This window comes from Lagenorhynchus albirostris, chromosome 14, assembly GCF_949774975.1.
Source record: "Lagenorhynchus albirostris chromosome 14, mLagAlb1.1, whole genome shotgun sequence".
Taxonomy (NCBI): domain Eukaryota; kingdom Metazoa; phylum Chordata; class Mammalia; order Artiodactyla; family Delphinidae; genus Lagenorhynchus; species Lagenorhynchus albirostris.
In genome coordinates this window covers 24,205,320-24,217,357 of record NC_083108.1, presented here as the reverse complement: position 1 = coordinate 24,217,357, position 12,038 = coordinate 24,205,320, and the positions used below count along the sequence as shown (strand labels likewise).

The window sequence follows — 12,038 nt, the reverse complement described above, 5'->3', positions numbered from 1 at the left end:
ACTCCTAAGCTTCAGTTACCTTATTTGTAATCTGTATAACAGGTGAAATATTATAAATTCAGTGTATAATACAGTACTTGGCACTTGAAGGGAGGTAGTAACACAGAGTCAGTAGGAAAACGCAAGAATTTAAAAGTATGGAAATTGACTTGAATAGTATATTTGACTTAACCCAATATATCCAAAATATTCAACATATAATCAGTATAATAATTGTTAAATATCTTACATTGTTTAAAATAAAAGTATGAAGTTATTCAATCTATGCATACATATAAAAACATATCCATATATATACAGATTTCTTTTAATGTTAATACCCTTTGCTTTTAAGTAACAGAATGAGAGGAGAAGGCAGAGAAAACAGGTTAAAAGGGATATGTGTCCACAAATTGGTGATACATCAATTCCTGCAATCTGGAAAAAACTTTTGAATAGACTCCTCAGCCAACGCTTAAGGCCTTTTATCCCTATTATCAGTGATTTTCAAATATGTTCTAAAAGAGCTCTAAAGGATTCTGTGGATGTGCCACAAGTATAATCAAGGTAGCAAGAGGGATGTGAAAAGACAAAGGTGTTTCTCTCTCTCTCTCTCTCTCTCTCTCTCTCTCTCTCTCTCTCTCTGTGTGTGTGTGTGTGTGTGTGTGTGTGTGTGTGTGTGTGTGTGTAATATTTACCTACTCCCGTCCCTACCGCCCAGGAGACTGTAAGCTTCTGCTCTGCTCAGGAGCACAGCTCCACATCCTAACACATGCCTGGCACATGGTTAGCACACAATAAACATTTGTTGACTACATGAAAGTAGGAACAGTCAGTTAAGTGGCTGCTGGGGAAGTCCAAACACATGGTGATGGGGCATCCACTGCAGCAGTCGTTTCAATGGGACTGGTGGGAAGGGGAAGATACAAATAATTTCAATGAACAAATATGACTGGATGAATGCTTAGACATAGAGAATGATGCAGAAGGAAGAAAACATGGCTTCAAAGTTTCTACTCTACAAAGAAACCACTAGAGAAGGTAATGAAGCTAGGGGATGAAAGGGGCAGGGAGGATGGATAGTTTAGACAGGAAAGCAGATCCTTATGTGTTGGGTTTGAAGTTCTGACAGAACCACCAGAGGAAATGTCTGGTTGGAGATATGGAACAACACTAAGGAAAGAGGACAAGACGAGAACTATAGATTAATTCAATAAAAAACTTGACAAATTTAAAATAGAAACATACCATCGACCTCGCATCAAGTACTTGTGACTGATGCTCTGTCGCAAAACTTCCTTGTGGAAGAGTTGGCAGGAAAGGAAGACCACCATTGTTGACACAGCTTCTACTGATATTTCATATGTAATATCTCTGGAAAAATAGGAAACAAATCAGAATAATGATCACTTTGGAAGATTAAGATATTACTCTTTTCTAAATAAACTATACATTTAAAAACTCAAATCAAAATATTCAATATGCTTCCAGATTATTAAAAAATACTAGTATGTTTAAAATAAAAATTAAGTCAAACAAAAATATGAAACCCTTCCTTGTCATTAGTTCTTGTACTTGGGCCAAATATCCCATTACTTTCCTATTTTCCAGGTCCCATCTACTAATGAATGACAAGTATCAATACATTAGTGTATAATGGAAACAGTTACCAGCAGTGTTCTACTTCAAAGGTCCACTCTAAAGCCCTTATGTTCATTCCCTGTTTAGTTATAACACAGAAACAAATATTCAGATTGTAAAACTGAAAAGAAGTCACAGTGTAGGGAAGACAACAGTGTCTTTTTGAGTTGATAATAACTTTACAGTGAGAACTATGGTATACCCTAGATCTTCTATCTCTAAGTGTCTACTTTCTCAAGGCCAACTCTGCCTGTTCAGCAAAATAGGAACAGTAAACAAATTGTTCCTGTTTTATTAAGCGTATTTCTTTTATGAAGGACTACCATTGTCCTCCGAAGATCATTAATCCCTTTTAGAAACAAATCTTAGAACAAATAAAAAGGAAACAAAATTTTGGCTGAGCACGAAAAGGAACAAATGCATCAAGAAATCTTCAATTATTGCAAAAGTTTAAACACAATTATCATGGGGAACAGTAACATGTTAGCCCAGGAAAGTGAAAATCTCAACAGCACAACAAAAAGAGTAACAGCTCCAAAACAATATCAGCTATTTTTACAGATCTGAAATATTCATGGAAAGCCCAAAGAAAAATACTGAACACCTACTTAAATGAAGCTCATCAAACAAATTAAAGAGGACTTGATTCTAGAAATGGAGACGCTTACCAGATTTTTAAGTTCTAATTCTACCAGATGCTTACAGAGTGATTTTGCTGATGAAATATCTTTTAAAAGCAAAGTATACAAAACAAAACACAAGAGACCCGTGCAAATGATCTTATTATGTAATGAATAAATCTCATTTCTACTCAGAAATCTGACTAATACTGTAGAACAATTCTCTTTCCTGAAATTTCCATAATTATTGTTGTAAAATATTAACCACATAAAAGGCATATCTTACATTTGTACTTATTTCTTGAATTGAATGAAAAACAACCCTGATGTGTTGTATCAGGATTCATTAATTCTTCAATAATGATGATTTGGGTGCTCAAAACCCAAAGGATTTTGAATCACAATCATCATTTATTCATACAGCCTATGCCTGTCAGGAATCCATACTCTGTAGTCAATTTGCTAGGCTTTTCAAGTTGGGTCAGGGCTTAAAGGCAAATCCTGAAGAACAAGTATCTTGCCACAGTACATGCTATCTAGGTCGGTGACTACCTCCAGTACACTTGTTAATGCATTTAGTCATTGCATCAATAATAATAATAAAAAAAACAGCAGTGGTTTACAATTTAACATCTTACACTAGGTTCCTGATCCAGGAAGAAACTGCTTTAATTTGTTTAAACTAAAAACTATGGGGCTTCCCTGGTGGCGCAGTGGTTGAAAGTCCGCCTGCCGATGCAGGGGACACGGGTTTGTGCCCCGGTCCGGGAAGATCCCACATGCCGCGGAGTGGCTAGGCCCATGAGCCATGGCCACTGAGCCTGCGCGTCCGGAGCCTGTGCTCCGCAACGGGAGAGGCCACAACAGTGAGAGGCCCACATACCGCAAAAAAAACCTTAAAACTATGACTATTAATAAATACTATGTCTGACAACTTTAATGAAAGAATGTAGATTTAGAACAGAGGGCTGTTCTCCTTCAAAATAAATTGGACCAAACAAAATCACAAATGGGAGAACATCACAAATGGGAGGGATCTTTATTGCTCTGATTTTGACTGGAACTAACTAGGACTTCCTGAACAGCCATCAGCATAGTGTACCAGGCATACATAACTCAGAACAGCAAAAAGGAAGAAATATGTGAGGCCATATAATACACAATCATAATACAAAAGGAATACTCTTTGCAACAAAAATGTAAAGGGAATTTCATGAAAAAAGGATCCAGGATGCTGTTGACTGACTTAGAGGATATCTTCTATTCATTTTGCTGGCCAGCATCCACTTATTAGTATTAAAACATTAATAAAGGGCAAACAGGATGATCTGAATGGAATGACTAAATACCATGAAGATAATTGTACACAAATTAATCTTAATCACAACCAAAATTCTCATTGAGTTTTTTTCAGAAACTTCATAAATTGACAATTTTATGAAAGAATAAACATATAGCCAAGTCAATCTTGAAACTGAAAAGTGAAGACAGGGACTTCCTTTACCAGATATCAAGCCATGTTACACAGCTGTGGCAATAAAAACGGTATGGTATTTGCAAGCACACACAAAAAAATTAGACAAACCAATGGAACGCAACTGAGAACTGAAACACAGGTCAAACCTGTGTTTCTACGGAAACATACAGTAAAACGGATCTATAAATCAATGGAGAACAGATTGTACAGAAGATGGTGCTGGGAAAAACTGGCTTATTTCATAAAGAAAAATAATGATGGCTCCCTATCTTACAACATATTCAAAGACCGACTACAGAAGAATTAAAGACCTACATTCACTTGGATGTGAATGGCAACACTAAAATTAATAGAAGAAAATGTACAATGATAAGTTTGTAACATAAGCACAAGAAGGGACTTCTTAAATAAAAGCCTAAGAGCACAAAGCATAAAGTAAATAAATAAAGGCATTTAATTACATCAAAATTAAAGATTATTGCTCAACAAATGAAACCCTGAACAAAGTTAACTGGCAGATGATAAAATGGAAGAAGAACAAAGAACTAATATCTAGAATATTACAAGCAACTCCCGCAAAAAGCCAAGAAAAAGCCAAGAACTTCACTAGGAAAAAAAAGAGCAAAAGATAAAAAACAGTCTGTTTAAAACAGTGTAATATCCCTTGATGTCCTAGAAAAAGTATTGGCAGGTACATAATGATATATAAACCCTCATGTACTGCTGATAGTAATATTAACCAACACAGCTATTTTAGAGAACAATTTATAACCCAGTATATGTATATGCCAAAGAAAAATTCACAGAAATATGTCTGAGGACTGTGGTAAGCAAACCTCCAAAATGACCCTCAGTAATCCCTGCTTCCTGCTATTCATGTCCTTGTGTAATTGCCTCCCCTTGAGTGTAGGATGGACCTAGAGACTTGCTTAGAAGAGAATACAGTAAAAGTGAAAGCATGCCACTTCTGAGAGGAGACTGGCTTATAAAACAACCGTGGCTTGTGTTGGGCACCTGCTCTTGCTCTTCTGTTCGCTTTCTCCAAGGGAAGCCAGCTGCCTTGTTGTGAGCTGACATACAGAGAAGTACACCTTGCAAAGGACTATGGAAGGCCTCCAGTCAACAGCCAGTAAGGAACTGAGTCCAACAGCCCTAGAGAAATTGAATCCTGCCAACAGCCAAGTGAGAAGTCCAGGAAGCAGGTCCTTCCTAGTTGAGCCTTCAGATGAGACCACAGCCCCAGCCATAAGATCAACTACAACCTCATGAGACACTTGAGTCAGAGGCACCAAGCTACACAGTATCCTGATTCCTGATACTAAAAAACTGTGAAACAACGTTTTGTTTTGTTTTTAATGAAGTATAGTTGATTTACAATGTTGTGTTAATTTCTGCTGTACAGCAATGTGATTCAGTTATACATATATATTCTTTTTTATATCCTTTTCCATTATGGTTTATCACAGGATACTGAATAGAGTTCCCTGTGCTATCCAGTAGGACCTTGTCGTTTATCCATTCTATATATAGTAGTTTGCATCTGCTAACTCCGAACTCCAACTCCATCCCTCCCCCCAAACCCCATGCCCTTAGGAACCACATGTCTGTTCTTTATGTCTGTGAGTCTGTTTCTGTCTTATAGATAAGTTCATTTGTGTCCTATTTTAGATTCTGCATATAAGTGATATCATATGGTATTGAAACAATGTTGTTTTAAACTGCTAAATTTTAGAGTAGCTTATTGTTCAGTAATAGATAAATAATATAAAGACATTCATTAGTCGTGGTGTTGCAAAGTTGGAGGCACCCCAGGTGTCCAGCACTGAGGAACTGGATAAGTAAAATGTTGTGGATGTATACAATGCAGCAGTTTTAACAGCAATAGACTAGGTGTTCATTTAGCATCACAGGTAACTCTTAAAAACAATTCTGAGGGCTTCCCTGGTGGCACAGTGGTTAAGAATCCGCCTGCCAATGCAGGGGACACGGGTTCAAGCCCGGGCCTGGGAAGATCCCACATGCCACGGAGCAACTAAGCCCATGCACCACAGCTACTGAGCCTGCGCTCTAGAGCCCACGAGCCACAACTACTGAGCCTGCGAGCCACAACTACTGAAGCCCGTGTGCCTAGAGCCCATGCTGCGTAACAAGAGAAGCCACCGCAATGAGAAGTCCATGCACCGCAACGAAGAGTAGCCCCCGCTCGCCACAACTAGAGAAAAGCGCGTGTGCAGCATCAAAGACCCAATACAGCCAAAAATAAACGAAACAAACAAACAAAAAAAACAATTCTGAGAGGAAAAAGCAAAAAACAATGAGTTCTATAACACAATTCTATTTATATATATTAAAAATACATGTACACTATAGCTGATTCACTTTGTTATAAAGCAGAAACTAACACACCATTGTAAAGCAAATATACTCCAATAAAGATGTTAAAAAAAGAGAAAAATACATGTACACATAAGTATAACATCTTGTACTCAGACATATACATAAAAAATGCATGCATTAAACATAGTAAAATGGCTGTTTATGGGAAAGAAAAGGAGTAATGAATGGGGATAAATGGGATTAAGTAAATGGATTAATATTAAATGGAGGGGGAGATGGGCCTTACACAAACCAACAATGATAGTGACCCTTGAACTGAAGAATGTGACTGACTCAACCCTATGCCTGATGTGTCCAAAATCAGGGATTGTGGAATGAAGGGAGGCATAAGAGGTTGGAGGACATATTGAAGTGGGAGAATGCTCAGATTAATCCCAGAAACAAAAAATACCAGCAATAAGGGGCTTCCCTGGTGGCGCAGTGGTTGGGAGTCCGCCTGCCGATGCAGGGGACGCGGGTTCGGGCCCTGGTCCGGGAGGATTCCACATGCCGTGGAGCACCTAAGCCCGTGCGCCACAACTACTGAGCCTGTGCTCTAGAGCCTGCGAGACCCAACGCAGCCAAAAGTAAATAAATAAATTAAATAAATGTGTAATAATAATTTAAAAAAAGAAAGCCATTGTAAAAAAAATACCAGCAATAAGTTATCCAGTTAGGACATTATAAGGACCACCATTAAAATAATGACAATGGCAATGGAAAAGAGCAGTAAGACTTAAATGACGCTTAACAAAATGAAACTAATAGCACTCAGTGACAGATTGGATGCTTAAAGTGGGCGAGAAAGACTAAGACTAATCAAGAAAGACCAAGATTTCTAGATTTAGAACCCAGAGAAGGTGACGTTATCAACCTAAATCAAGAACACAGGAAATGGAAAAATCACTTTACATGTATAATCTATCGATGTTCTTTATTCACAGATTCCATGTTTGTGAATTTACCTACTCACTAAAATTTACTTATAACCCCAAAACAATTTTCTGCAGCACTTTTGCAAGTTGAAATGATCTAAGTAATTTTCTAATTCGCACCAAAGGAATCCTAGGCAAAATTTCATGACAAAAAAATAGCTAACGATTGCAAATGAACTCACAGATGATAAAGTTACTTTGTTAAAGATGATAAAATTAAAGTCTGCACTTTTCTAATGTCAGCGGGGAACGGGAAATAACTACATAGCAAAGCTTCATATAAAACTGACTATCCAGATATGATATGATGTCTGGAATTTCCTTAAATATAATCTGAGAAGTAGGGGAGGGTAGCTGTGGATGGGGTATAATTGAAATAAAAGTGGCCATGAGTTGTTAATTACTAAAGCTAAGTGATAAGCATATGGGAGTTCATTAGTCTCTCTACATTTATATGCTTAAAATTTTACATAAGATTAAAAATATAAAATTAAAAATTGACTGCACAACTGTAGACCAGAGTTTGGTGAAGATAGGGACCTCTCTTATTCCTAGCTCCCACCACATTTCCTGGCAAATAGCAAGCACTTAACAGATATTATTTGGAGTGAATGAATCATCCAAAATTCTATATTTAACAAATTTAATTTGCTAAAGTTATCTGCTTTGAGAAGTTGGGTATGTTTCAATAGTTTTTATATTGTTGTCATTAGCAAATCACCACAAACTTAGTGGCCTAAAACAGCACAAATTTATTATCATGCAGTTCTGTAGCTGCAGTACAGGTTTCACGGTGTTAAAATCAAGGTGTCAGCAAGCTGCTTTCCACTCCGGAGGCTCTGGGGAAGAATCCATTTCCTGCTCACTTGGGTTATTGGCAGGATTTAGTTTCTCATGACTCTAGGATCCAAGTCCCCATTTTCTTTTTTTTTTTGCGGTACGTGGGCCTCTCACTGTTGTGGCCTCTCCTGTTGCGGAGCACAGGCTCCGGACGCGCAGGCCCAGCGGCCATGGCTCACGGGCCCAGCCGCTCCACGGCATGTGGGATCTTCCCGGACCGGGGCACGAACCCGTGTCCCCTGCATCGGCAGGCGGACTCTCAACCACTGCGCCACCAGGGAAGCCCTAAGTCCCCATTTTCTTGCTGGCGGTAAGATGAGGGCACTTCCGAGGCTCTACAGGTCGCCTCATTCTTTGACTCAAGGATCCTTTTCCTCCATCTTCAAAGCCATTAGTGGCTTTGAATGACTCATGCTGCATCTCTCTGACCCACCCTTCTGGTTTCCTCTTCTACCTTTAAGGACTCATGTGATTAGACTGTCCTCTATTATCCTAGTAGGCCCAATCTCCCCTCAAAAAGCCCTTAACTTTAACCACATCTACAGAATCCTTTTGACACGTGAGGGTGTCTATTCACCAGCTTTCCAGGGATTAGGAAGTGGACATCCTTGGGCTGGAGAGGACATTATTCTGCCTACCACTAGCAGCTAGTAAGAATTAGACCCTAATTTCAATAAGAACCAAAAACCTCCCTACCAGCCAACATGAAAATATTACTCAAAGTTATACTAATCTACCAGATTTGGGGGCTGGGGAGAATATAATGTTCAAATAAATGGATTAAAGCAGGCTCCAACAAACTGACAGGGTAGAAGATAATTTAAGTACACAATGAAGCACAGCTTCAAATGACATAGCAAAGATACAGATACTAGAAATGGCTAAAACAGAATCTTTTCCTTTTTTTTGGCAAAGATGTCAAGAACCCAATTTCCAATTTTCATTGTATGAAGATAGTGCTTATAGCCACAAAGCAGAAGAAAATTTAAATGATCAGAGTAACAAATATTCAAACAAGGGCAATAACCATCCACTAGCTGCCCATCCTGCTCAGAATAAAATGCGAAGTCCTTAACCTAGCCTCTAAGACCCTACATGACTTTTGACTAACCATCCAACCTTGTCTATCACTCACCCATCCTTGCTCATTTGGCTCTAGCTCTACTGGACTAGTTACTGGTCCCTGGACACACCAAGCATGCACCCACCTCAGGGCCTTGCATCTGCTGTTCCCTCTGCTTAGAATGCTCTTCCACCAGAGAGTGACAGGACTCCCTCTCTGACTTCCTTTTCTATTAAAAGGTCCACTTCACAAGGAGCCTTCCCTTACAATCTTGACTAAAATACCACGACATTACTTTTTTCCATTGTACTTGTCACATTCTAACATTAAGTAATATATTAATTTGTTTATTGTCTGTCTTACCCTATGCACAACTAGAATCTATGTCTTATTCACTATTGTATCCCTGACACCTAAAACTGTGGCTGGCCACAAGTACACACATATTTGTTGAATAGTCTCTTTGTGCTCTTGGGCACAGTGAGAATTAATATTATTTGGGGTTTACCAAAACCAAGAAAAATATATTCATTCATGCACAAATTTTACATGACAAAGTATATCTGAAACTCCCAGCTTCCAGAAACTAATTCATGATTTAGTGCTCTGCATAAAAATTCACACACACACAAAAATGGAATTCCCTGGCAGTCCAGTGGTAGGGCCGCACACAGGTTCCATCCCTGGTTCGGGAACTAAGATCCCGCACGCAGTGCAGCGTGGCCAAAAAGGAAAAGAAAAGAAGTAAAAGAAAATTCACTAGACTCCTGGGGCTACAGTTACAGAACTAGTAGCAACAGCAAAAGTAATTACTCAACATGCCCTCAACATGTAATTACTCAACATGCCCTTATAATATTTTCTATTATAAATGGTATTGAAAATGACTGGACTTCCCTGGTGGCACAGTGGTTAAGAATCTGCCTGCCAATGCAGGGGACATGGGTTCAAGCCCTGGCCCGGGAAGATCCCACAAGCTGCAGAGCAACTAAGCTGGAGCACCACTGCTACTGAGCCTGCGCTCTAGAGCCCGCAAGCTACAGCTACTGAAGCCCGCACGTCTAGAGCCCGTGCTCCGCAATGAGAAGCCACTGCAATGAGAAGCCCGCGCACTGCAACAAAGAGTAGACCCCACTCACCGTAGCTAGAGAAAGCCCATGTGCAGCAACGGAGACCCAACGCAGCAAAAGTAAATTAATAAAATTTTTTTTAAAAATAAAAGTTTAAAAAAAAAAAGAAAGAAAATGACTGATATTTTTAAAGTCAGTTTCAAAATAAGTTGTGAATATAAATTTGGGTTCTGCCTATGGGGAAAAAACTGATCTAAACAGGAAAACCTCTGAAATAGCCATTTAAGAAATATGTTTTAAAGACACACATGGATAAAATGCAACTATCCATCAATTATCTTCCTAGTTACCTTCTTCCCGCACATCTCCCAAGTCTGTGTGAGGGCTTCAGCTCCCTCTACCCTTGCCCCCAAACTGCTTGGCTGACTCATATTCATCACTCAAGACTGTGGACTATGCTCTTCATAGTCTATAGTCTACATCACACAAGAAAATATTTGCTGAACCAAAAAAAAAAATCAACCAATATTAGAAAATGAAAAATGTAATAAAGCACAGCTTATATATTAACTTACACAACCACATAATTTTTAAAGAGATCACAGGAATTGAGGCTACTTCCATTTCCAGCAATGACAGACAGAAAATTCAGAAGAATATTCCCAATGAGGTCAACAAAAATCACTGACAGAGGGTCTGGAAGGGCACTTTCTAAAAGGACCAAAGAGCTAGTAAAACACTGAAGAATTACAAGGCCAAGATTCAAGGCACTAAGAAAACCTAGAGAGGTCAGCCTGACATCTGGAATTGCTTTGGCCTTGGGACGCTTCCTGATCCATAAGCGGTGGCTGGGAATCCAAGCAGTGCTTTTGACAGGGTTGACAATCTAGGGCACAAAAACTGGAGTCCAAGCCTGCCAAGGGAGTAAGCCCTAGTACTCCACTCCACACACAGGCTGGAGATCCTCAAGGGGATCCTTACCTTGGAAGTAAGGGGGAGCAGGAAGTAAATCAACAATCTCATGGACTACAACCCAGCCTTAAGTTCCCTGGGTGGCCAGAAAAATTCTGAAATGGAATTAAGAAGAATCCAAGGCACCCAACAGAAACAGACAATCCCCTCTGAAGAAAGATAAAATCATCCTATCAAACTATTTCTACAACTTTACAAATATAAAAACTAGCAAACAATCAAAAATAGGCACATAAAGAGATAAAACTACATGAACAAGAACCACCATACACACCTAAAACAAACAAAACTCTCCCAAAAATAATATTAATTACCAAATACAACTACGCCTACTCTACCTATGGCATAAAAGCCAAATTTTTCAAATCAAAAATTTCTCAAGGACCTGTAAACTATATAAATATAGCAGATATTTCTTTTTAAAAAGTTCTAGAAAAAAATTCTGGAACTGAAAAGTACAATAGCCAAATTTTAAAACTTGATTTAAAAAAAATAAGTAAATAAGAAAGAAAGAAAGAAAACCTCAATGAATGGGTTTAACAGCAGATTAGACTCAGCTGAAGAGAGATTTAGTGACTTGGAAATAAAGTCATAAGAAATAACCAAGAATAAAGTATAGAGAGACAACATGATGATGTTGAGAGGCATTTGTTTTCAGATTGGGGTTATTATGACAAGGTTTACGAAGAAAGATTTATAAACATTTGCATACAAGTCATTTGCAAACATATATTTTCATTCCTCTTCAGTAAATACCTGAAAGTAAAATTGCTAGATGAGAAGAGAGATGGATATCTGACTTCATAAGAACCTGTCAAAACTTTTCCCAAACTGGTTGTACCATTTTATACACCACAGCAATTTTTTACATAGATTTTATTTTTCAAAGCAGTTTCTGGTTCTCAGCAAAACTGAAGGTATAGAGAATTTCCATATAACCCTTGCCCCCACATATGTATACCCTTCTCCACCATCAATATCCTGCCCCAGAGTAGCATATGTTAAAAAACGATGAACCAACACTGACACATCATTATCACCTAAAGACCCCATAATATACGTTAG

General features: G+C 38.5%; 1 protein-coding gene across 1 annotated transcript in view; it reads right to left on the bottom strand.

The window, feature by feature from the left end:
• The window catches only part of DYM (dymeclin), a 372,708-nt gene that overhangs the window by 272,126 nt on the left and 88,544 nt on the right, over positions 1-12,038 (bottom strand). Inside the window, exon 7 of the mRNA XM_060122074.1 lies at positions 1,228-1,353. Within this exon, the coding sequence (XP_059978057.1) occupies positions 1,228-1,353 (126 nt within the window). The remainder of the gene's footprint in view (positions 1-1,227; positions 1,354-12,038) is intronic.